Here is a 24,981-nt window from a genome sequence, read left to right on the forward strand (position 1 = left end):
CACGTATTTTAACTCCCATTGAAAGTCACTTTGCTGGGATTACATATTTGTACACATTTCCAAGCAGTCGTAGAAGTAGTTGCTATTGAATGTCATCCGCCATGTACTCTGTTTGACATTTTTGTTGTTGCCGGTGCTTCACTGCATGTCAGCAGGCAATACTTCCTGTTTTTGTTCTAGGAGATAAGAATTTGACCTAAATGTTAAGTATGTCTCATTTCCCTGAAATTGACATTTGGTTGGAGATGAGTGCCACACTGAAAATAAATATTAATGATCATAAAGTCGGGATTTTTGTTAGAACGACGAATCTTAAATAAGTGGTTTAGCTCACAAGACTTATCTATAATTTATCTATGTATTGATTCATACATATACAAATGTGCATGTCTATTTAAGTATTGATTAAATAAGAAAAAAAAGTTACAAAAAATAATGATAATAAATAAATGTTCATTCTTTGATAAATAAGGTCAGTTCCATTGTTAATCCCCACTACCCCCAAATGCCCATGTTTATCCAACTATAAATGTATGTATCATAAAATATACCTTATTTTGGAAAATATACTGAATATTTTTAAGAAAATAAACCATACTTTTTTTTAGTTTTTTTTGGGGTTAAATTTACTAATAATATATATATTTTTTATAATTCTTGTATAAGTATTTTAGGTTGTTTTTCTAATGTAAGCATGATAATGGATTTTTTATTTGTTTATTATTCATTATTTATTATTATTTTAAAGTATTCTTTGAGATTTTTCTTAAATTTTAGCATAATCTTACAAATGTCAAATATATTATGCGGTAAGTATTTTTTATTGAGTATTTTAAGAAATATTTACTATTATTAGTTGATTATTAGTGTAATATTATGAATCAGAAATAATAATAATTATATATATATATATATATATATATATATGTATAAATATATTTCTAAGAATATATATATATATATATAAAAATATATATGTAAGAATATATAAGTATATAAATATATGTATGTATATAACTTGTCATTATTAAGCATATTCAAAGTTTTTATAGTACCATGCTAATGAGTTATTCATCATTATGTATTATTATTATTATTATTATTTTAAAGTATTCTTTGAGATTTTATTAAATTTTAGCATAATCTTACAAATGTCAAATATATTACGCGGTAAGTATTTTTTATTAAGTATTTTAAGAAATATTTACTATTATTAGTGTAATATTATTAATCAGAAATAACAATAATTATATATGTATATACATATATTTCTGGTCTGGTTAATATGTAAGAATATATATATAAGTATATAAATATATGTATGTATATAACTTGTCATTATTAAGCATAATCAAAGTTTTTATAGTACCATTAACAATAACATGCAAATGACTCTTGCTTCTTGGGGTTACAAATATCAAATACATTTATTTTAAATACATAAAGAAATTATCTCAATTATTTTCCATTAAAATGTGTGTTTTTCTTTTCAGTGTGGCCCTGGTACCCTTATCAAAATACCAATGAACAACAATTTTGGCACAGTTGTGAAAAGCATGCAGATTAGTCAACGTTTTTTTCAAAGTTATCGTAGACCCTTCAATATTCCGAAAGCCCTTAAAATGACCATGTGCACTTTAAATGTGACTTTAGTGGTCTGTCCCTTGTGTATTGACTGTGTGGAACTGCAAAAATGGTCACTTACTCACACTAGATTACTGACCTCTCTCTCTGAAGTGCAACAAGGATGAATAGAATGGGCCCAGGTATGCAAGTTAACCATTCTGCATGACTTGGTAACCTTGACGTTCCATCGTAAACGCGCCTGCAAGGGACGCGCTTACTATGCGGGGAGTTTGCTTTTATTTATGACCTTCACCTCCAAAAAATTGTTTAAGATGCGCCTTATTTTCCATTTTTGGCTTGAAAGCAAACATTGCTGCCTCTCCTTCCTCCACTTCCTCACCCGCCATCTCTGCAATGCATGACGTTGACACGCTTGCTTTTTTTTACGTTTTTCTGTCATCTCTTGTGGCTTTGTTGTGCTATCTATCGCTCCCTTTTATCATTTCCTCAGAATTTTGCATTGTGTGAGAGGGCTGTGTGTTTTTTTTTTTTCTTTTAATCGTTGCTGGTAGCATTAATGCGACTCGTGTAGTATTGGCCGCGTTAATGAAAAACACAGAGGTGGGTTGAGTAGTGAAAAATTTTACTCATTTTAAAGTACTACAACTTCAGAATAATATTACTCAAGTATAAGTAAAAGTAGTCATCCAAATACTTGTTTGAGTGAAAGTAAAAAAGTACTGGGGGGAAAATTACTCAAGTAGTGAGTAACTGTAGCTGCATCATATTTATTAGTTTGTTTGTTTTTTCAGATCATCAAATGATCAAAGTCCATCCAATATACAAAAATACATTGAATTTGAAAGTGGAAAAATATAATCAACATTTGATTGGTTAAACATGGTAGAGCTTGCTGGAGTTCTGCATCAAAATTAATGTCCCTTAGCAGAGACAGACAGACGTGTATTTACGTGGAGGGGATTTATTAAGTAACGAAGTAACAACTTCAATGTTGCCTAATGTAGCGGGGTAAAAGTACCGTTTTTTCTTCAAATTTTTTTTTTCAAGTAAAAGTGTTGGGGTTTAAAAATACTCCCCCGAAGTACAAAATGTCCCAAAACTTACTGGAGTAAATGAAACGGAGTAAATGTACACCATTACTACCCACCTCTGGAAAAAATATTAGTTACATGTGCTGGTTACTTCGCGGAGAAAACAGAGATGTCCAAAAGTCCATCCAGTATACAAAAAAATACGTTGAATTTGAAAGTGGAAAAATATAATCAACATTTGATTGGTTAAACATGGTAGAGCCTGCTGGAGTTCTGCATCAAAATTTATGTCCCTTAGCAGAGACAGACAGACATGTATTTATGTGGAGGGGATTTATTAAGTAACGAAGTAACAACTTCAATGTTACCTTATGTAGCGGAGTAAAAGTACTGTTTTTTCTTCAATTATTTTTTTTCAAGTAAAAGTGTTGGGGTTTAAAAATACTCCCCTAAGTACACAATGTCCCAAACTTACTGGAGTAAATGAAACTGAGTAAATGTACACCATTACTACCCACCTCTGGAAAAAATATTAGTTACATGTGCTGGTTACTTCGCTGAAAACAGAGATGTCCAAATGTACTGCCCGTGATCCAATTTTTTCCTGAACCCCCCCAGAGCCTCTGTCCTAAAATGTACAATAAGTGGCCCGCCAGTAATGTTGAATGCAGTATGCAGTTGAATGAGAATTTTAGCCCAACCCAGTTCCAACATAGTAACTGTAAATTAAAAAAAAGAAAGTTGACTGTGAGGGCCGCCACTTCCAGGACAAGTAAAAAAATTGGAGTATTTTTCACAGTTATCCGAAACAATTGCATCTGCCTAATTTGCCGAGAGGCTGTGGCTTTTTAAAGAATATAACATCAAGGACCACTGCTAGACGAAACATGCTGACTACAAAAAGATAACTGGATATAACGATGTGAAAAGGTGAAGCAACTGTAAGCTTTTTTAACAGCGCAGCAGCACTTTTTCACGAGACCCTTTGAGTCAAATGAAAACGCAAAAAGGCGAGCTACGAGGTTGTGACGCTAATCGCCAAGCACCGCAAACCTTTCACAGAGGGTGAATTTAATAAATACTGTTTAGAGAAAAACGTACCATTTTAATCTGAAAGTAGCTATCTAGTTACAAAGTACTGTGCATACTCTCATAGAAGCTCATCCCCTAAAAAGGCATTGAAATAGCTACGTAACAAAATCAATACAAGTTACACCAACCTCTGTAAACAGTAAAGCCTTTATATTTCTTCACTTGTGCAATCTTGAGAGTTTGCAAATGGACACATAGACCATAAAACGAAAATATTTTTGGAGCCACAAAAAAATAAAAAACCTTATATACTGTAAGCCTTCTAAGAAAGGAAACACATAATGTATTTATAATTAATTTGAAAACGTTAAGAATGTGTCCTGCTTGCTTCTACAGAAACCATATAGTTTTGCATTATCAAACATTTTTGAAAAAGCACAAGGCAGCCACAAGGGAGCGCCAAACTATCACATGTGGGTCAAAATTAAGTTTACGTCCAACTTGGCGATAGAAAGGATATTCTTCTGTCTTTTTTGACCATCTGCAGTTGCTTTTGCGGGTCCAGAGTGTTTTGCTGACATGCTGGCTTTTAGAGAAACGTAAAAATTGAAATGTTTTGCGCGATTATAATATAGGTTCGTCAAGTATTTTTACGTAAGTGTCATTGACACGCAGGTAGACAAGCAGGGCAAGCAGCTATTTAGTCAATAAGAATGCAGAACACAATGCACAATGAAAATCCGCAAAGTAGCAAAACCGTGATAAGTAAACCACACCAAGGGATTGCAAACATAATTTTTCAAATCAAAAGGCCAAAATTCATAAAAACTTTACCTTAGATTCTGTGGTCACAGTTGCCCCATTGATTTTGCTGTTAAGCCACGCCCCTCACTACACCCTAGCATTCTCTACTGGTGACACACAACCAAATATCCGCACATAAGCTGACTACCTGAACGAAGTATTTTATACATTTTAAATGTAGCTAAAATTGCGAGTATGTAAATTAGGGAAAATATCTGCATGAGGAGAAATTCAATGATCTCGAACTCTGCTTGAAACAGCACCATCACGTCTGGATTTCGCTCTATTTTTGAGGTTCATATAATAGTACTCACCCATTACTGCTGGCAAAACAAGGATTGTATGTGTCAATACAAGTGATGCAAAATAATTTGATATGTGCATTTAATGAATAACACTGTAACACCCAACGTAGTAATGACTTGAGTTACAAAGTTCTGATACTAATGCGTTACAATACTCGTTTCAGAGAAAACTAATTGAACTTGTTTCTTTGTAGTGCGAGAGTCCCAGCATTGGCCTCATGTAGGTCAAGTTGATTCCAATCCTCCAAGGGTGGTGGGGGCGGGGTCGGGTTAAAGCTTGTCTGTCCCACCATTGGTCACGCTGAGGGAGTGGGTGGCGTGACCGATCGGAAGCTTAAATTCAAAGCGATGCGCTTCGTTCGAACCCTGATCTGTCTCTTCGGGGCAAGATATCAGAATCGACACTGCGGCACATGTTTTGCCCAACGGTGGCCGCCATGCTTCACATCAAATCCGGCACGTGTGGCCCCCAGCCCTAAATTTTTACACCAATTACCAGAAAAAAACTACAAAAGTTGAAATTAGGTTTTTACAAGTGACCTGGAAGGCACGCAGAGATAGTCTGAAGTCTTCAAGATGTTGAGGCTCAGAAATGCTCAACACGTTAACACCGAAAACGTACTTATGTCGCGTCTAGAAAGCCATATAAAACGTAAGCGCATTTGTACTCTTCTACCACTACCTCCGGGGGGCGCTGCTATGCACTTTGACTGATTAATTCAGGAACCAGACTACGTCATTTGTTTTTTTTGTTTTTATGAGTGACTTATTTGCACATTTCTACCACTAGTTCCGGGGTTACGCATACGGCCAAACAAGTGCATGCATTTTATTTTTATTTTTTTCTACTTTTGTGACTTTTTGCAAATAAAATCAGAAAAAAAAATCAAATTCAAATCAGTGAAGTAGCGAGACTGTTATAGCCAGGGTAAGAGTATACTGTATTTGTCATTGTTTTGCTTGGTAATTAGCACATCACCTTCGAAAACGTTGCCGGTTTGCTTTATTGACGCCTGCTTCTCCTTCCGACCCGACTAACGTGATTCTGGTTTCTCTGTTTCTGTCTGGCCTGGTTTGTGGAAATTCCCCAGAAAAGAAATGGTTTACAGATGAAGCGGACAACGCTTACCCGAGGAACATTCAGATCAAGCCCATGAGCACTCACATGGCCAACCAAGTCAACCAGTACAAATCCACCAGTAGTCTGATCCCACCCATCCGAGAAGTCGAAGACGAATGCTGAACCAATCCGGACGTTTCCGCTTTATCACTTGACAGATGGAGTGAGGATAATGATGATGAGGATGAGAACTGGACAGGAACCAGATCCAGACCTGCTCTGTGTATACCTTTAATGTTACTTCCATGCTCTTTGGACATTATTTTATTTATTGATGTATCAATAGAGATGTACATAATGACAATCAAAATATCGCATTGTACAGACCCCTCTCCCTGCTGCCCCTAGCACTTTTTTTGGAATTATGATCTTAAGATTGGGCGAGAGAAGAGAGCTAGTACTTCCAGTTTTGCTTTGCAATAGTTGACCGAAGGTGACGGCTTGACGGAGGACGAGGTTCGCATCATCGCCCCACCCCCAAAGACCTCTTCCAGACAGCCGGGCTCAAGGTTCTCCATCTTGTGTACTTCTGTTCTATTTGCACTAAAAAAAGAGAAAAAAATGAACTGTAGTCTCTCAGGAGACACTGACGGGAGACTCATGCAGATTATTTCATCTGGAACGGACCAGGTTGAGTAGAACCACGTTGCGTCCGATTCGGAAAACCAACCAGGTTTGAGCAAAAAGCAGCAGAACCAAAATTGAAAGAACTGCCACGTATCGCGTAACAGTGGGCAAGGTCCTCCTCAGAACGCTAGAAACTGCCTGGCACGGGGTCGGCACAAACGCGCCTGGATGTTGTTTGTCGCCGAACCAAGACTCCGATGACCTCATAGACCAAAAAACCTCTCAGGAGTGAAGCTGCTGTCTGAAAAGCTCAAACCAGGTTGGTACCGAAATGCAACGGAGGCTCTCCAGGAGGATCGTGGTTTTCCGAGCACATATCACTGGATTCGCGTTTCCGCCCCGACATCTATGCTTTTCTTGAAAGAATATTTTTTTAACTCGCTAACCGCCATCTTCAGCCTGGCAGCTCGCCTCCGAGAATCCAGTCTTCGCCAGGCGAAAAAGCTTAACCACCTTAGCTACGAACAAGGACAGAAAAAATGTTACAAGAGCTCTATATCAAAATATATAAAGTAGACCCCCGGGATATGATATGGATCCGTTCTGAGGTGAGAATCGCTGTATAGTGGGGGGAAAAAACCCTATGGAAATGCATAGCTGATGTGTTCTCAACTCCTGGTACCCCAGATAAACAGATTAAGATGACAATATAATATAGAGTAACTACTACTTATGTTTTATGTAAATGATTGAATAAAAATATAAATATATATATATATATACTGAGAAAGGAAAAATTACATTTTATTTTTATTTGGTGTGACGTGACTTGAGTTGGCCCAGTGAAGTTAGCTGGTGGATGCAAAGAAGGTGGGCGGAGACAGCATAAGGATATTATAATTGAAACACATTTTAAAACGTCTACTTGTGAGGATTGCCATTCAATTGAAGATTTCCTTACTTTAATTCCTCATTTGTTTTAATAATTGTCCCAATCGTCAATAAGTTACTGAGAAGTTTACCATGCACTCAAAATAACGAGAGAAGATATCTATGGATTTTAAACAGGGGAGCAAGCTTTTTGATAATAAATCCCAACCTGTATTAAAGGAGGGCCTAAACCATTTATTTTTAACATTTTTTTGTTTAGGTTAGGTTGCAAAATCAGCCTAAAGTCTGTGGAAATAAAATACGTGCAACATGATTGGCCGATGGTGACAATAATGTAGGCATAATAGTCAAAACAACAAACAACAGTGCCAAATAATAGTCCAAATAATAAACTGGCATCCCTTGCAGATGTCGTATATTAAAAACAAAATAAACCACCATATAATTTAGCAAGGGTAGTGATTCGTGCATCTTCTTCATGTATCTTGACAATTGCAATTTTTTTTTCCATGGTTATTACTTTTTTGCCCCCATAACGAATGAAAAACAAATACAATTTTGCATCACAGCTTGCTAAGACTTTATGAAGCACACAAGATCCTGAACCGAATAAGCAGAAAAGCATTGTGGGAGGTAGTTCAGCGAGTAGGATATCGGCATTTTCATGATGGTGTGACGCAAATAGCAGACCAGCATGTTTTTTGACCTATAACAGAGAAACCTCTTAGAGGCGCAGGAAGAGTTTGAGTTTGATAATGACATGCAAAATGTATTTGTTGTATGCCTTATAGTGGGTAAAATGCAGAAAATAGGGGCCCAAAAAAATCTTAGTCCACATTGTAAAGTGAAAAATTTATAAGGCGGGGTTGACGTATCCTGGGGGTCAAGTGTATCTAAAAGGGATGCTATCATAACAATAATAGACGATAGAGTCGCTTCCTCGGACCGGACGACCTTATCACGTGTCTGACCTAAATTAGGTCCTATTGCCGAAGAACGAGAGGACGCACGATGGCAAAGTGCGACCGTGTCGATTGTTTAGCGCGTACGTTTTTACTTTTCATCCGGCGAACGAAAGAGAACCCGTCGTCCCTGTAAAAGAAGTCATCCGTGGAAAAGAACATGATGTTGTGCTGTCGGTGTTTGTGTGAACTCAATCGAGAATCAATCGTTCCCCCCATCGGCGCTCAAATACGAAAAAAAAAGCACGTCGGAAAAGCTTTGGTGTGCGTCTGTCGGGTGCGGTGCAACTATACTGAAGCCTCATTGCTCATCGTCCTCGAGTGAACTTTGAACTGTGATCACGTCGTCGTCACACTTGTAGCAAATAGATTTTGCGGATTTAACGAAGAAAAAAACGTAGAAAAATTTCAAATTGAGATGCCATCGTCAGTTACCGACAGTGATGGTCGGCGCAAAAGACGGGAAGGTAGCACCAACCAATCGAGAGATTATGTTTTGTTTTTCCACGACTTTTACGACACAGCGTTAACATTCCATTTACGGCGTCTCTTTTTGTTTACAGACGATAGTGTTGAGGTCTTTAAATAAAGCCACGATAAACACCGTTACACCGACCCATGCAATATTTGTCCGAATTTTATTTTCGCCACTTGTTTCCCCGTCCCACGTCTTTTGTCTGTTTGTTGTTGAAGTGCCATGAAGAGTTATCGAAGAGCATCGTTCAGTCATCTATTATCTCAAAATGTTTGAATTATTTTAGATGTTTTTCTTGCACCGGTATGGAGAACATCCAAGCTGCTGCGCCTGCATGCCGGTGCAGTGCCAGGCATTACTAGTCGAGAGGAGGGCCCCACTGATCGCGACAAGTGGCGCAACTTACGTTAGCTAACAACGGGCGACTGAACGATGCTCAGGCTAACTGATCTTCTTTTTTTTTTTTTTTTTTTTTGCACTTCATTCGCCGCAAGGGATGCATAGAAAATTGTGTTTTCTGGGAGTCCTACTAGATGTTCTAATCTCCAACGCGTGGAGAGACTGGAGTCGGGTCTCAAGTCTTAACCAATGTATTGAAAATGACATTGTTTCGTTGTTTTCATCGGTTTTAATGAGGATTTTCAAGCATTGTTGTCGTCCGCCGCAGCAAATGGGGAGTTTGACATCGCACTCTCTTGTGTTCTAGACATGATGGATTATTTTGATGGTGCTGAGTTGATCTACCTGACTCTGTCAAATATAATCTGCTGATAAATATACTGTCTTGTACAAAATGTTTGTACATAGATTGTACATGGTTTCTTTTTGTATTTTTCTCAAATTAAAATGGATGTATTTGTGTTCTAAAGAGCTAAACAAAACATCTTTGTTTGCTTTTTTTCTCAAAAACTGCAGGACCAAGTTAGGTCTGTTTTGGCTCAGATCTTGTGAAGGTCATGGAGTCGATATAAAATCATCAGTGTGTATTTTATCATGACCCCCTATCTATATGAAAATACTTAATTAATCTAAATAAAACTCTATTGGTTCAGATAAGCAAAACAAAATACAGCTCATAAAGACACATAATTTTAGAGGTTTTTTATTATATTACACAACTTGAGAGGCCCTCTAAAGAAGCTAACAGATTTAGCTGCCATCTTACTCCTACGAAAGCCCGAAGGTAGATTATTCCGTCGGTGGTTTAGCACTTAACAGCCATTTACCTTCTACAGGTGAGCCCTGCATATGATGGTCGCTGAGTCCCATGATTCAGGCATCTCCAACTTTCCACTCGTTCCTCTTCTAGCCACTAATGTTAGCCACTTGCCAGCAGGCTATGGCCAACCGTTAGCCGCTATTGTTCTCATTAGGTCCTGCTTAGTCCTTCAGTGTCACTCGCCTTTCACACATGGTCATGCAAGTGAATGTCCATGATTCAGGACCCCGATGCTTGACACATTTTGGTATTCTTTTACAATCTCTTAATGGTTAATGGAGCCCAAACCCCTGGGGTCGACAGCCCAAAATGTTAAAAGAGCCATAATGGACCAAAAAAAAAAAAAAACACAAATTTGTCTGGAGCTGCAAATAATTAAAGCTTTATATAAACCTATTTTTATATCCGGACCAAAATGGATTCATACATAAAAGTCATTTTGTATTCATTATAAAGTATTGGAAGAATATTTGTCCTCTTACAAAAAAAAAAAAACACAAAACAATCACTATCTTTTTACATTTTCAAACTTCTCTAAAAAAGCTCCAGTGAGCCACTAGGACGGCGCCAAAAGGCCGTGTGCATCTCTAGAGCCGCATGTTGCTGACCCCCGCTCTAACCGCCTGGGTCAATGGGGTACTACTTCCGGTGGTGTGTCTTGGGTAAGTACAGCCTGATGGCACCCACCCCTCTCCAGGGTTGAGGTTTGTTTCCCCACTTTCAAAATTGTAGTATGACGCACAATTACTGTTTTGAAACCCTAAAACGAGTTTGGGGTTATGGCAGGGTTTGTAGCATTTTCAATCTAGAGTTTTAAGGAGAGTTCTAGCTTCAAATTGGGGCTTGAATGGCCTTCTTCGTAGCTTCTCCCAGTAGCTGCTAGATAGCCACTTACAGCAGCTCTGACCAACTCCAGCTATTCACTATTTTCAGGTGTTTCCAGTTGGCTCGATCTTTCAGTGTCGCTCACGGGGTTTAACGCCTTCCATATCCTCTTGCTAGCTTAAATTCATCGTTGCTCAAGCAAGACGAAATATGAATAGGCGTCAGAATTTTGCAATGTGGTATCTTTCAGGCTTCCATAGAGTTTCTTCTTCGAATGCACAAGAAAAGGACAATGACCTCTAGTGGTGAGTCAATACAAACAGACACTCATTGCCAACCCAGTAAAAATCATTGAGGTGTATAGCCGCCAGCAGCACTGAATGAGTTAAGGTATCTTATGGTTTCCTGAAAAACATCCATATACTCTAGGTTACGGTTTACAGGATTATGAATTCCTCTCCAGGCCCGGTGTCTGTTTATAAAGGTGAGAAAAATGTCAGCGCAGGCCTTCACGCTGACACCCCGTAAATGACAGCTGCTGATAGATTGCACCGCCTGACCTTGACTGTGTTCAATGTAAAATATCAAATATCCTTGGCTCTCTGAGCCATCCCCCACCCTGGGGGGGCCCCACCGGTGACCCCTTATTCCGAGCTAACGCCGATACTGACGGTGCGGCGGCATTAGTCTTGATTTACGTATGGTGACATGTTATTAGCTGCTCCATCACTCTCAGCTGTCACCCTGTCAGTCCGCGAGCATCCAAACTGATGTCCGGGAATAGAATTGAAGGGAGTGAACATTGCATCTGCATTGCTATGTAGGATCTCGGAAATTAGGTTATAGATATGCAGAATCGTGACTGGTCGATATGATGTCTCACAACATAACTTTTTAATCCGAAAGATAACAAATTAAAATTCGGACTACCCTTTGTAAAGCCAAGAACACAACTTTAGCCTTTTACAGTCAACTTAGAATTGTCTTTATTTTAGTGTTGAAGAAAAATATTTTCCATTTTCCCTGTGATCATTTATCTGCGGTTTCATAGACAAAGGTCTGGCAAAAAAAGAAAAAGCTGGAGCACTTTCGTTGAGGTTTTTATTGCAGAATATTCTGGGCACAAATGAACTACAGAACATTCAAACGTTAAGGAATAGCTTGAGTGAAAAAAACCCAAATAAGACTATTTGGCTAATCTGGTTTTAAGAAATAAATGAATGCTACCATCATAAAACATGGCTGAGATCATGGAGCATATCAACTAAATAAAGAAGTCAAATAATTATGACTAAACACCTTAACAAAGGAGAAGCTACAGTGAGTATAAACACATGAATTTATAATCTGGGATAGAATCCAGTGCCCCCGAGACCCAAGTAGAGGATATGCGGCACAGAAAACAGATGGATGTACTTAAAACAACCTAACAAAGAGATTCTAAATGAAGAAATCATCCAAGTTTGACTCTATATGCAGTGAATTATTGATATTACAATACCAACGTAGCGAACAGTGTTTTCAACGAATATTGAGCATCCAGCAGTAGTACAATAAAGCACTCTGACATAGCTCTTATGTTGCTCTAGGTGGCTAAGAACAGTATGAGGTGCAGTGTTCATGGCAGGGATGTCAAACTGAGATCCAAACGTATTGTTTCCAGATGGGCCGGATCACTAGGAGAATGTCAACTCAAACCCTTTAGCTTACTGTAGTTCTTTAGTATTGCAATGTACCATTCAGCCCACTTTAGCAGTTTACCCTACATATTATAATCATAGATGACAAGGGTTATTTTCTAAACACAACACATTTATTGGCAAACAACAGGAAAGTATATCTTTATATTTGGCATTGGGTGTGTTAACGGTTGAGAGGATGCCGTTTTACACCTGAGCCAACTTACCATGCTTTGCAAACTCTACTTTTTTTCTCTAGTGACGAGAGAGAGCATTCATTTGCATTTTTTCAACAAGCTTTGATAGATTCATCTTGAAACACTCCCTTTTTTTTATTTTTATGGCATTCAACTGGGCAGATATTTGACATGCCTGTGTCATGATTACTGATGTGAAGCACCTGTGCCCACTCCTTTGGCGTCAACTCCCTCAGACTCTGATTGGCTCCCTGTCCCTATTTAAACCCACTCCTTTCTGTCACCTGTTGTCAGTCCATCTGCGAACCTCAGTTTACTTTAGGCAAGCTTTTCGACCCTGACTCACTCCTGAATTTGCTCCCGTCTGTTTCCCGGCTTCGACCCGTTTTCTGATCTTGACCACATCTACTCTCCTCTCCTGGCTTTCGACCCGTTGCTGATCCCGACCACGTTTTTGCTCTTCTTTCCCGGCTACTGACCCGTTTTTCCGATCCCCACACCGCCATTGCTCGCCACGGAAGTGCCACTTCCGCGTTCAGAGCGACCTGTTTCCGGTGACCAGCGATCACCGGATCGTGTGTGCAATCCTTTTCTTTCTTCCCAATAAAACTGTGATAAACGTAACGCAAGTGTTTCCTGTCTCCGTTCTGGTCCTGACAGCCTGCGATAGGGCATCTTCCTTGACCTTGGTTATTCAAAATGTATTATTTATTCATTCATAAGTCAAATAGGAGATAAATGCAATGGATTTTTCGGCCCACCTTCACAGCCAAATAGGCTGCTCGTAGATGTAGTTCAGCGGGCAAAGTGTCAGCAGTACTACTTCATCTCTGGGACTTGTTGAAACATCACCGGCAGGGCCAATTCCGAGGTGTTATGAGCATGCTAACCCCGACCCCGCGTACGAGGAGCCCCGCAATCTGGTGGCCAATTTCACACCCGGCCGTCAAAGAGGCGGCCGGCCGGAGGAGGTGCATGCCAGCCGGCAAGGCGTTTGTCCCCATTTTTTTTCTTATGTGCAAACATGATTAGCCCCCCAGGTTAGCTTAGCGTGTGCTTGGGTCAGTAGAGACTTGGCACTTGTCCCCGTAAAGAAAACGGAAGAAGTGGAGAGGGAAATTAAGGCAGTCAAAACACGTGGTGGGTAAAGTTTTGTGATGAAGACATGGATTTGTGCAAAGGGGGTGAAAAATTAGGTCTCTATTAAAAAAATCCTCAGACTTGAGTCCTTCTACCAGAGGCCTATGAGTATGTGGGCTCCGCCGGGTATGTTAGCTCTTTGTAGGTCTGCACTCTTCTGGACTGAGGTTTCAGATGTTGTTCCTGGGATCTGTTGTAGCCACTTTTACCGGTTACTGCCCCGAATTCCCATACTACCCCTGGGACCTGAAATTCCACATCTGGGGCGGCAGATGATCAGGAGTCAATACGCTCGTCTTTGGATCAAGAGGTTGCAGGTTCGATTCCCGGCTCCTCCGTGTTATATGTCAGTGTCCTTGGGCAAGACATTGAATCCCTAATACCCCTGATAAGCAGGTAGTTGTCTTGCATGTCTAAGGCTACTATCGGTGTGTGAGTGTGTGTGAATGGGTAAGTGTGAAGCACATTGTAAGGCGCTCTTCATTGACTTGAATATTGACCATGCTTTTTTGACCCTTGGTAACCCATTGTAAATGAAAAACAATGAATATGTGTGGCCATGCGTTTGTCTCTCCCAGTAGGACCAAATTACTTCCCACAATGCCTTGTCTTAATTCAATTCAGAATATTGTGCACTCTGCAGAGACTTTCCGAGTCGGCGATACAATACTTTATTTCAGTGGCCCCCAAAGTTTTCTGTACCACGAACCGGTTTAATGTCTGACGATAGTTTTGCAGCCTGGCCCAATAATAACAACATCTACAGTGTTGTACTGTGACTAAAAATAGTTTGTGTCAGGAACCATAACAGGATCAGGACCCAAACGTGTGACGTTCTCACACAAGCCTTTTATTTTACGGGAAATGGGGAGTCATGCAGGTTAGGCGGCTGTCTGGCATGGAAAGACAGGAAGCCAGAGACCAACGAGATCGATTTCAATTGCCCGAGTTGATATCGGACAGATGGGGTCAATACCAGGCAGGACAGGATAGAGATAATGAATCAGGATAACGAAAATAAACAGGACAAACTGAATGGGAACGAAAACTGGAGAGTATAATAAACAGGAACAAAACTGGAAACCGATTTTAAACAGGACAAAATAAACGGGAACAATAGCGGACAAGAAAATACAACAGGAAAACAGGACCGAGTCAGAACCCACTTCTTGCGGGGCAGAGGTTTGTTGACGGACTGACAAAGTAAGAGAGAGAGCGCACTGAACTTAAAAAGACGGAAAGCCAATCTGTTAATGAGCCGCAGCTGGCGCCACACAGGCGGAGTCAAGTGGGCGCCATGGCAACCATGACAATGTGTCGTCTGTATTTTAGTCATCTTGGGGATAATATATGATGTTCTGCCCGCTGCGATCTGAGTTTAAATCCCGTTCCATCCAAATTTTTGCATTTGTGATCAGCGGAATATTTGGAAAGGTCAATGTGGTCCTACATTTTTTTTTAGTGCAGCGATTACTGTAGTTTTAATTCTATGTTATAGTCCGCTGCACCTAGAACATTGAAAAAGGGTCACAAAAGACTCATTTTGGGGGGTTCGCCCAATATGCAAAGAAAAAGGAAACATCCTTTAATGGGGATTCTAGTTATTTTTCATTTCCTATATTTTTTCCTCAATTCTTGCAGCTTCATCAAAAAAATGTATATCTTTATAAAACACATACATCAATCTGCAGGCAAAACCAATCGATCTCTTAAGATCTAAGATGGATAGATCGCCTGTTTAGCTGGCAGCGTGTTTACGTCCCCCTTCGCCGTGAAGCACCTTCAAAAAGGCCCCTCGGCGTCACCTTTCATAGAACGGGCGACAGCGGCGAAAAAAGGCGCCACGTCGCAATATGAACCATAAAAACCCAATCATACAGCAAGAAATACTGCATAAACATTTACGATTGTGTACTTTATTCCGCTATCAACGTGTCCTTCTGTGACTCGGAGATAGCCAGCCTTTAAAATTAATGACTTACCTGCTCTGTTCGAAACGGGGGATGGGGGAATGGGTCTGAGGGGACACGCCGGTGTCTTATCACGGTGTCCAATTGAGGATCGCCCTGGAGGCGTTCGGCGGAATAACGGACGTTTTCAAGAAAATCCGTCAGCGCCCTTTGCTGGTTCGAGGACCCTCGAGATGAGGACGGAGCGTCGATTTCATTTCAGGCCAGCAGAAGAAAATATTCCAGTTTCCGCCAGGCTGCACAACACGCTATTATTTTAATATCTGCCAAGGACGCCCTCTTGTTCCTTATTAACAATTTTACACGTTCCGGTACAGCCCCGGGATGTCACAAGGCCGATAAAATTTAATGTTGGCGATGTGGAATTACGGAGGAAAAAAAACACATCTAGGGTGTCCTTATTTCCTCCTTTATGTCGTTTACCAGGTGGTCTCTAAAACAAGTGAGATCGTATGGAAACTGAAAAGGTGTTGACACTCCTCTTGTGTTTTCAAAACTCTTAACCTATTTATCCAAAATGATTTTGCTCCAGGGTATTACAACCATTTTAAAGCCGAGAGCTACTTTTTTGTTACAGATCCGCTTGAAAGACTGCCAGGTTTTATATTACAGCTTACAGAGTCCCTAACAGGGTTGGGTAGGGTTACTTTAACTTGATTACTTTCAATTACTTTTGGATTACTCCAATACCAAATATGCTAATAAAAGACAAAAGAAACCAAATATAAATAAAATTATGACTCACAACACATGGTAAGCTTTCTCTCCTGGCTTTGATCTCTTTGATCTCCGGCAAAACTGACATTAAATGCGACAGAAACAAAATGAAAATAAATCCAAACAGCTTGCCAACATCATTTTTGCCGTTCCATGTATTTCGTTATTCCCCAAGCCTGCACATGAGGTAATCCCCCCAAGCATTATAGCGGGAAACTTTTGTTTTGTGCTTGTAACATTCAGCGGACAAAAACTCCCATGATACCCCCAACGCCCGCCGCTCTCCTTTTCATTCTATCGTTGATTCTACGTGTTAATAAACTGTGTGTGTGCTATGTCAATCGACCTGGTCCATTGATTCAATTTTCTTGGGATTAGTAATACATTTCAGAACTCAAAGAACTACAGTAATTACATAATTTGATTTTATTAGTGTAGGAAATCCTTCAAAGAAAAAAATAATGTTGCAATCCTAACGATTTTCAGAATTAAAGCTAGAAAAATCCCTACCTTTGCGTCGCCAAAAATAATCTGAATTAACTCCGCGACAATATTAGAGATTTACTACTAGTGACCCGGACGATCCAGATTCGAAACCAAATGCGTACATTTTATTTTTTTTCCCAAAAAAATCCATTGTTGAAAGGTGTACACAATTTCAAATGATCAAAAAACGGGAAACCTTGACAGATACAGAATCGACATCTTGGCCCAGAGACGGAGAGGCCCGCCGTCATCCGTGATGACGGTTGCCATGACGACGAGGCACGCCGGGCGCATGAGCCGTGGCCCAGATAAACAGTGATCCTTTAGCAAAACAAGGAGGTCATTACGGCAGCTTGTCAAATCAATGCCCGCTCTGTCCAACTTGATTAAGACGTCTCGGATCCGTCGCGCTCCGTCGATAGCGGGGGGGAGGGATGTAAAGACGAAGGGGGGTAGGTGTGATGCCGGACGAGGCGGCTCCGATGATTGGAGTGAAATAGCCATCAGTCAGGAAGGCGAGGTGGACTAATGATTCCCTGTGCTGCCTATTAGAAGTACATGACAAGTCAATCCTGCTCACGAGGAGACAAATGTGTGTGTGCACGCTTGTGATGAAGGAAAAGGGAAAAAAGTGACCTTGTCGCTGCAACATTTGAGGCTGAATGTAATTGGCAAGAGCAGCTAATCTTTACCTGGGGGCCATTAACAGAATTAAAGTGAAGAACAAAGGCGGGAGTGGGCGGGGAGTTCTTCTTTTCCGCTGCCATTTCTGATTTAGGTTTGGGTGACGTTGATGAATCCGTCACTAGCATTGATCTTTATTTTTTTTTCTCTTCTATTTTGGTATCAAAGAAGGAGGTTTCCCTTGGTCGACCATCTTTGTAGTCCAAGAGAAGAGACTAAGCTTCTATTAGCTAAATAGGAGTACAAAACACGCCTCCCTTGAAACACTCCATGAAGTAATATAAGATTCTTAATAGCTTGAGATTCGCTATCAGGATTTTGTAATCCAGCGCAGAATTTGTAATTCAAAATGTGGTCTAGGTCCTGGAGGATAACACCAACAGGTTCACCAACCTCTTTGATGCAGAAGGCCACATTTTTGTCAAAGATTAGCGCAAAGCAGAGGTGGGTAGAGTATCCAAAAAATTTATTCAAGTAAAAGTACTGTTACTTTAGAATAATAATACTCAAGTACAAGTAAAGGTAGTTCTCTAAATACTTACTTGAGGAAAAGTAAAAAAGTACTTGGTGAAAAAAAAAATACAGTACTGAGTAACTGTAGCGACATCGTATTGATTTTTTTTAAACAACCAATCAAATTATCAAAGTCCATCCAATCCACAAAAAATGTTTAATTTAAAAGTAGATTCAAATAATCAACATAAATTTAAGTTCTTTTATAAAGAATTAGATAAAAATAGTAGAAATCAAATAAATGAATTAGGCACATGTAGCACCAAGCAGCACATTTAAAGCCGAATACAGACACTTCCCTACTTACAAACGAGATCCGGACGATCGTTTGTAAGCTGAATTTGTTCGTAAGTTGCATCAGAGCTATATTTTGTATGGAATGTATGTTTAAGGTTCATACGAGCATGTTTAAGGCTTGTATTAGTAACCTTTATTGTTTTGTACTAAAAAAAGAAACATATAAAATAATATGCTCTATAAAGATAAATAAAGTGAAGTTTAACTTACTTGTGGAAGATGGGGTTAAAGAGATAGGCTACTTCCTCCTAGATAGTAGAAAGTGGACCAAAAAAAGCGATCCAACCATTTTCTCAACTACATCAAGCTTTCTTATTACACTTTCATTTCACAAGAAACGGCTAGCCTCTTCTTTACACTTTACACATACCATATTGAATGGATCCAGGAGATAGAAGAAGTCTTCATCATAATAAAGATAGACACGTACTTACGTGGAGGGAATTTATTCAGTAACAAAGTAACGACTTAGATGTTGCTTAATGTATTGGAGTACTGCTTTTTTCTTCACAGATCATGTAAAAGTAAAAGTATAGGGATCTAAAAATATTCCTGAAGGTACAAAAATTCCCAAAACGTACTCAAGTAAATGTAATGGAGTAAATGTACTTCGTTTCTACCCACCTCTGGCGCAAAGGACTATCAGTTTGATATGTATTTCTAGAATGCGAACCTATTGTGTTATAGCTGTGTTATTATTATGTTATTATCATGTAATTACAAGTATCAAAGTATTAAAAGTAGGGTTAAAATAGGGTAAGCCAACCACTAAAACACTTTGCCATTTGAAACTGTAATTTAAAAGCAAATCATAGAATGGGACATTCGCTATACACTATCCGCAATAAGTAGTCTAAAGAAAAATTTGTAATTTAAAATATGGTCCAGGTTCTGGAGGATAAAGCAGCCCCAAACTTTTACAAGACAAGATAGAACATGCAAAAGTTTGATTTGATTTGATGTAAACACCACAAATAGCATTGACATCCTCTGTTTTATTTATGTATTTGTTTTATTTTATTTTAATATTGTATAATAAACATGGATTCACAAGAACACTTTATCCTCACTTATGTGTGCTATTGTTAATCATTTATTCATTAAATAGGATATTTTTTCAAATATGCATACAAATGTTTTCCTTCACTGTTGAGCATGCTAATCAATACGATTGCGAAAACAAGATCAGAATAAAGCCTTATAAAAAGAACAGTTAATACCCTCGTGAAGGTTCATCGCTTTTTCTGGAAAAAAAGGTCAAACAAGAGCAAAAATAAGCCCTGGAGCTAACGTAGGTCCAAACTAACCGTCTCAAGTGATCAATACGTTTGTTCTGTTGGTGTTGAATTATTCAATAAAAATATCTCAAATACCAATGTTAAAACAGGTTAGCGGAACCCTTGTCTCTTATTATGAATAAACAAAAGGCAAAAGTCTCATTTTTGGCCAGACAATCCAGGAAGCTAGCTGTTAAGAGACAGTAGATGAGTACTAGCACGCATAAGAGTCTTATATAAAGCTAGAGAGCTTGCTAGTGTAGTGTATTCTGGTGAGATACTCTACTGTCATGTAGTCTAACATGCTAGTTGGAGAGAAAAAAATACTTTGTGGCCTTACCTCCTGGCTATGTAGCTATCGATACGCCTATCAACTGTAGCTATTTGGGTAGTTCTAGTACAAGCTATACAGCTATTTAGTTTTCTTCTTTCTGTGATTATTTGATTCCGGAAAAGCGGGTAGGTGAGTTTTCAAAATTAAGGTTGAAAGTATCAGCCTTTCTTTTCAAAGTTTTATTAACAGAATATTCCGGGCATCGATGTGCTAGAGACAATGGCTGAAGGAATTCGCAATTGCAAAATTGGTTCTTTTACAAAAAGGGTTGTCCAAAGGCAAAGTTAAACGCTAAACATCTTGAACTATTCTGACAATCGCCTTGTCATCCTTGGGGAAATCAAGCTCAAGCCAGTCAATCTTTGCCTGAGTAAATCAATGGTAATTTGTTTACAGAGACGAGATCTAGACCCTACTTGATGTGTTCTTGGACCTCTTTATCAGCACTCAGGAATGTGCTTGCTTACACATCTCATGAGCTCAATTTGATATTTCTTGTCTGTAATTACAGACACTGCCCAACTTACGAACAAGATCGTTATTACTGTGTTTGTTCGTAAGTTGAATTTGTTCGTACGTTGCTTCAGTGCTACATTTTGTATGTTTATGGTTTGTTTGAGACTTGTAGAAGTAACCTGTATTGTTTTGTAGTAAAAAATAAACATTTAATGAAAAAATATGCTCTATAAAGATGAATAAAGTTAAGTTTAACTTACTTTTGGAAGATGAGCTTCAAGAGTTAGGTGACTTCTACGTGGTAGAAAGTGGCAGAAAAAAGCGATCCAACCATGTTCTCAACCGCATCAAGCTTTCTTATTCCACTTTCATTTCAAAAGAAACAGCTCGCCTTTTCTTTACATTTCAACCAACCATATTGAATTGGACAAGATATTAACAATAAAAATGTCAAAGTTCTTAGCGCGTTGGAGATACAGTATAGTATGTTTACACACGAACTAGGAAGAGGAAGCCGGATTTCTTCTTCGAGGTGGATGCTCGGTGAGCTCTCTCAGCGCCACACACCGGTAGGGGCAGAAAGGGGTACTACAGTACTGCCGTGTACTAGGAAAAAGGTGCACACAATACAAAATCTATCTTACAGCAAAATCCAGATCTTTTTCGACATCTACCGTTTTTCGTTACTGTAATGTTCGTAATTGGGGGAGCGTCTGTATACGTTCCACTCTAAGAAGTATAGTAAATGAGCTTAGGGTCACTTATGAAGACAAAATAAACACAAAGTTATGCATGTTTTACTAAATAAATGATGTTATAAATGAAGAAGATATACAATCATGACTAAATATACAGTATATTACAACAATAGCGATCAAAGGCAGCTAGCTATTCAGCTGTATAATCTTCAACACGCCACATATTTAAAATTTTGAATATATATTATTCCATACATAAGAATTGTATTTTTTATGTAATGTTATTTTCCCCCATCAAAGCCCGGTGGTAGCAAAGACAAATGCAATTCAATATGTTGCCCTAAATGCCCCCCAGAGAACAACATACTTAAAACACCGCACTGACCCCTTTAGCGTATGAGATCCATAAATTGCACTTTATATGCCGCCGTGCGCTTTTCATGATTCAAGGATTTAATTTGTGACCAAGCGTCAGGTGGGACTGTCCACATCTTGAAATGAAACCATCCCTACCCCCTACACTCTTTCTCGGCCGTTCGTCACTAGCTAGCGTTAGCAAGTTTGTGAGCTGTCATTGTAATGTCTGCCTTTGTCCGTCGCTGCCCAAGGGAAGGTTGCTTTGCGGAAACACATCAGTCCCTCAGGTCACTATGTACGTGTTTATATGAGATGCGGCGAATGTAGTTACTCTTCGAAGACGTTTATGTTCACGCGGAATAATTTGCCCACCGCATGACGTACACGCGAAGGCCACTATGCTTTTGTTTCATGAAAAAGTCATGAAATTCAAAGGACGTAAAGCATAACTTTTCATGAATTACTCTGTGAGATTAAATAAATAGGATAAATCAAAATATTGCCAAGAATTGCAAAAGACCCCTGAGACACTGCATCAATCCATTTGTAGGTGGGAGCTGTAAAGTGAAATTTCCGCTTGGCTCTGTAAAGAAACCTATATCTGTGGGATGATATGCTTTGGTCCCGATTTGATTTGTATCATGATTCTCGATAATTTTGATTCCGCGAGTATTTCGATTCGATGTAATTGAATTTTCTTTATGATAAGTCAACTGTCTTAAATCATACACTTCTGGGACAATAAACTGTGACTGATGTTCAAACTATCAAACAATGCATATCTTTCTGTAAAGTTGGCCGTTTTGGATGTACATTTCTCAGAATTCAATGCAATGAAAATAACTTGTTTTTATATTCCTAAATATAAAAACAATCTTTCTCACACACACACTTAAAGTAACGTTTCAATCATCAGTCTAATGACATCTTTTGTACGTTTATCAATCTTATATTCTTTTATTGTGAAGTCGTGCTCATGTGTGTGTGTTCCTTTTCCTGTTTCCTGTGACGAATAATAAACACACGCCCGAGGACACTTGACCAAATGGCCTCCCCGCAGGGCTCCTCCGCGAGGGACATTGATTTAACTTAATATCTGTTTTTATTTGAGTAAATACAGCCACCAAAGAGTTTTTATAATGATTAACTTTAACACTTTCAGAACCAGAACAGGAGGAGGACCCAGACGCGTAACGTTTACTCACAGGTTTATTAAGATATAGAGGAAAACAAACGCCAGCGATCCGGTGCTTGCTGGATGAGGGAACCAAGCCGCTCTCGGTATTGGAGCGTCAGAATGCGGAAGTGGATCTCCCAGAGCGGGAGATCGTAGCGTGGTCAAACGGTCAAAAACGGGTTGTTAGCCGGAGCACGAGATCAGAGCGTGGTCTAAAGGACAAAATGGGTCAATTCTGGTGACAAACGGGTAATCGGGAACAGGCGAGTGGTATACGGATGAAAACGGGACTGACAGGTGCAGGAGTCAAAGTGCTTGCCTTGCGTATGAAGAGGTTCGCTGACGGACTGACAGGGAGAGACTGGCGTACTGGGTATACATAGGAGGGGAGTTAATCAGGCCACAAGCAACAGCTGGCGCCGAACGAACAGGTACAGGTGAGGGCAATGAGTCTTCATGACAATATGATGTGATTGGTTTGTGTCAGTTGTAGACAAACTAGGGCCCAGGGCCCAAGTACGGCCCGGCAGGCTTTTTTATACGGCCTGCAATAAAGTTTGGGTCCTTTTTAGATCGGTCCTCTCGGGAACTGTATTTAGTCCAAAATGTTTCCATACTTTTAATTTAAAATGTATGGGTGCCGGCCTTAGGCTCGTTTCTTCCTCCATTTTCCAATTCCGTTTGCTTTCCCTCATTTTACATATCGGATATGACATCACAAAAATCTGTTCCGAGGATAACATCGATTTTTAAAATCAGCAAAAATTAAATAACAATGTATACATGAATGAGTTTTTTTCCCCAACCTCACAACCCTATAGTATTCTGGTAATCCATTTGAACCCAACACCCCACTATCGAAATTAGAATAACAACATAGTCTAAAGTAAATACTACTCATATATCATATATGTATATATGATCAAATAAATCTGAATATATTTACATGCAACGGAAAGTTTATTTACATTTGATGTGATGTGATTTGAGCTGGTGCAGTGGAGTGGTGGGTGGACGCAGAGGGGGAAGATCGGGTTGATTGAAATATAAACTGATCTTAAAACATTCGAAAATTGTCATCTCCTAAGAAGACGTTGTTGCTTTTATCATTACCTTATTCTTAATAATTGTTTTGTTTGATGATTCGTTACAGCCCTATTCCTCAGGGAAACTAACTATACCTGAAACTTCTTCGTTTTTCTTTATTATCTCAAGCTTTGTTTCTTTTGTTATCGTCTTTTTACTTCTACTGCTTTAGCATCAACTCCAGTAACGGCTAAACTCAAAGTTTGTTGACATGGGGGTGGGAGTTCTACCAATACCATACTGGCATCTTCATGAAGCTGCAATAGCAGACTAGCATCTTGTTTGGCGTCAGCCAATAGCAAAAAGGCATATTAGGAACATACAACTCACACAGTCATAGGCGAGACCTTTGCCAAATCAGTGTTTTGTATGTTTTCTGGCATGCAGAAAAAAATTGTAGTTAATGTTGTATGGTGAATATACCGTAACGAGGGGCGAGAAAACATCATATTCAACACCGGAACCTGAACACATCTTAAGGTATGGATGCCATAACCCGGGGGTCTTCTGTACTTCAGACATACATTTGTTATGAACTAACACACAATAACATCAACCAGCAGAGGAGCTGTAAATGTCAATGTATCCCGAGATGTGTGTTCAAATGTTTGATTGATGTTGTCGAGCGTGTAAAATCAATGCTTGATGCTTTGTGTGGCGTTAAATAAAGCCTGGAGGGCCTCGGGGCGCAAACATTAACATGCGAACGTGACACGCGCGCCCCATTGCGTGCCGTATCATTAGCGCGCTTCGCCTGCCAAAACGCGTGTCGTTCTTGTTTTAATGACACTTGCGACACTGTCAAAGTGACGTCTCGTTTCATATTAGGGATAGGAATATGGAATTGGAGGATCTGAATTTTTGATGTTGGCAAGAAAATAAAACGGGCTGATTAACAGGTGCAAAGATTAATTATATATATATATATATATATATATATATATATATATACATACAGTGGAACCTCGGTTTTCGAATGCCTCTTAGTTCGAACAAATCGGTGTTCGACCAAAAATTTCGAGAAATTCTTGCTCCGCTGTTCGGTCAAAAATTCGGAGTTCGAACGCCGGTAATGCGTGAGTGCGTACGCTAGAG

At 39.3% G+C, this 24,981-nt stretch overlaps 1 protein-coding gene across 11 annotated transcripts in view; it reads left to right on the plus strand.

Moving 5' to 3' along the window:
* Positions 1-9,642, plus strand: part of LOC148354263 (calcium-activated potassium channel subunit alpha-1a) — a 268,595-nt gene extending 258,953 nt beyond the window's left edge. For 8 of the 11 annotated variants that reach the window (XM_088351068.1, XM_088351070.1, XM_088351063.1 and 5 more), the window contains 2 exons: positions 1,738-1,766; positions 5,851-9,642. In XM_088351068.1, the coding sequence (XP_088207194.1) occupies positions 1,738-1,766; positions 5,851-6,002 (181 nt within the window). In that variant the 3' untranslated portion in view covers positions 6,003-9,642. The remainder of the gene's footprint in view (positions 1-1,737; positions 1,767-5,850) is intronic. The other 3 variants (XM_088351066.1, XM_088351067.1, XM_088351074.1) reach the window with 1 other exon arrangement.
* Positions 9,643-24,981: the final 15,339 nt, after the last annotated feature.

The sequence above is a fragment of the Urocampus carinirostris genome, chromosome 13 (genome assembly GCF_059441175.1).
Source record: "Urocampus carinirostris isolate Australia breed hairy pipefish chromosome 13, RoL_Ucar_1.0, whole genome shotgun sequence".
Lineage (NCBI taxonomy): Eukaryota > Metazoa > Chordata > Actinopteri > Syngnathiformes > Syngnathidae > Urocampus > Urocampus carinirostris.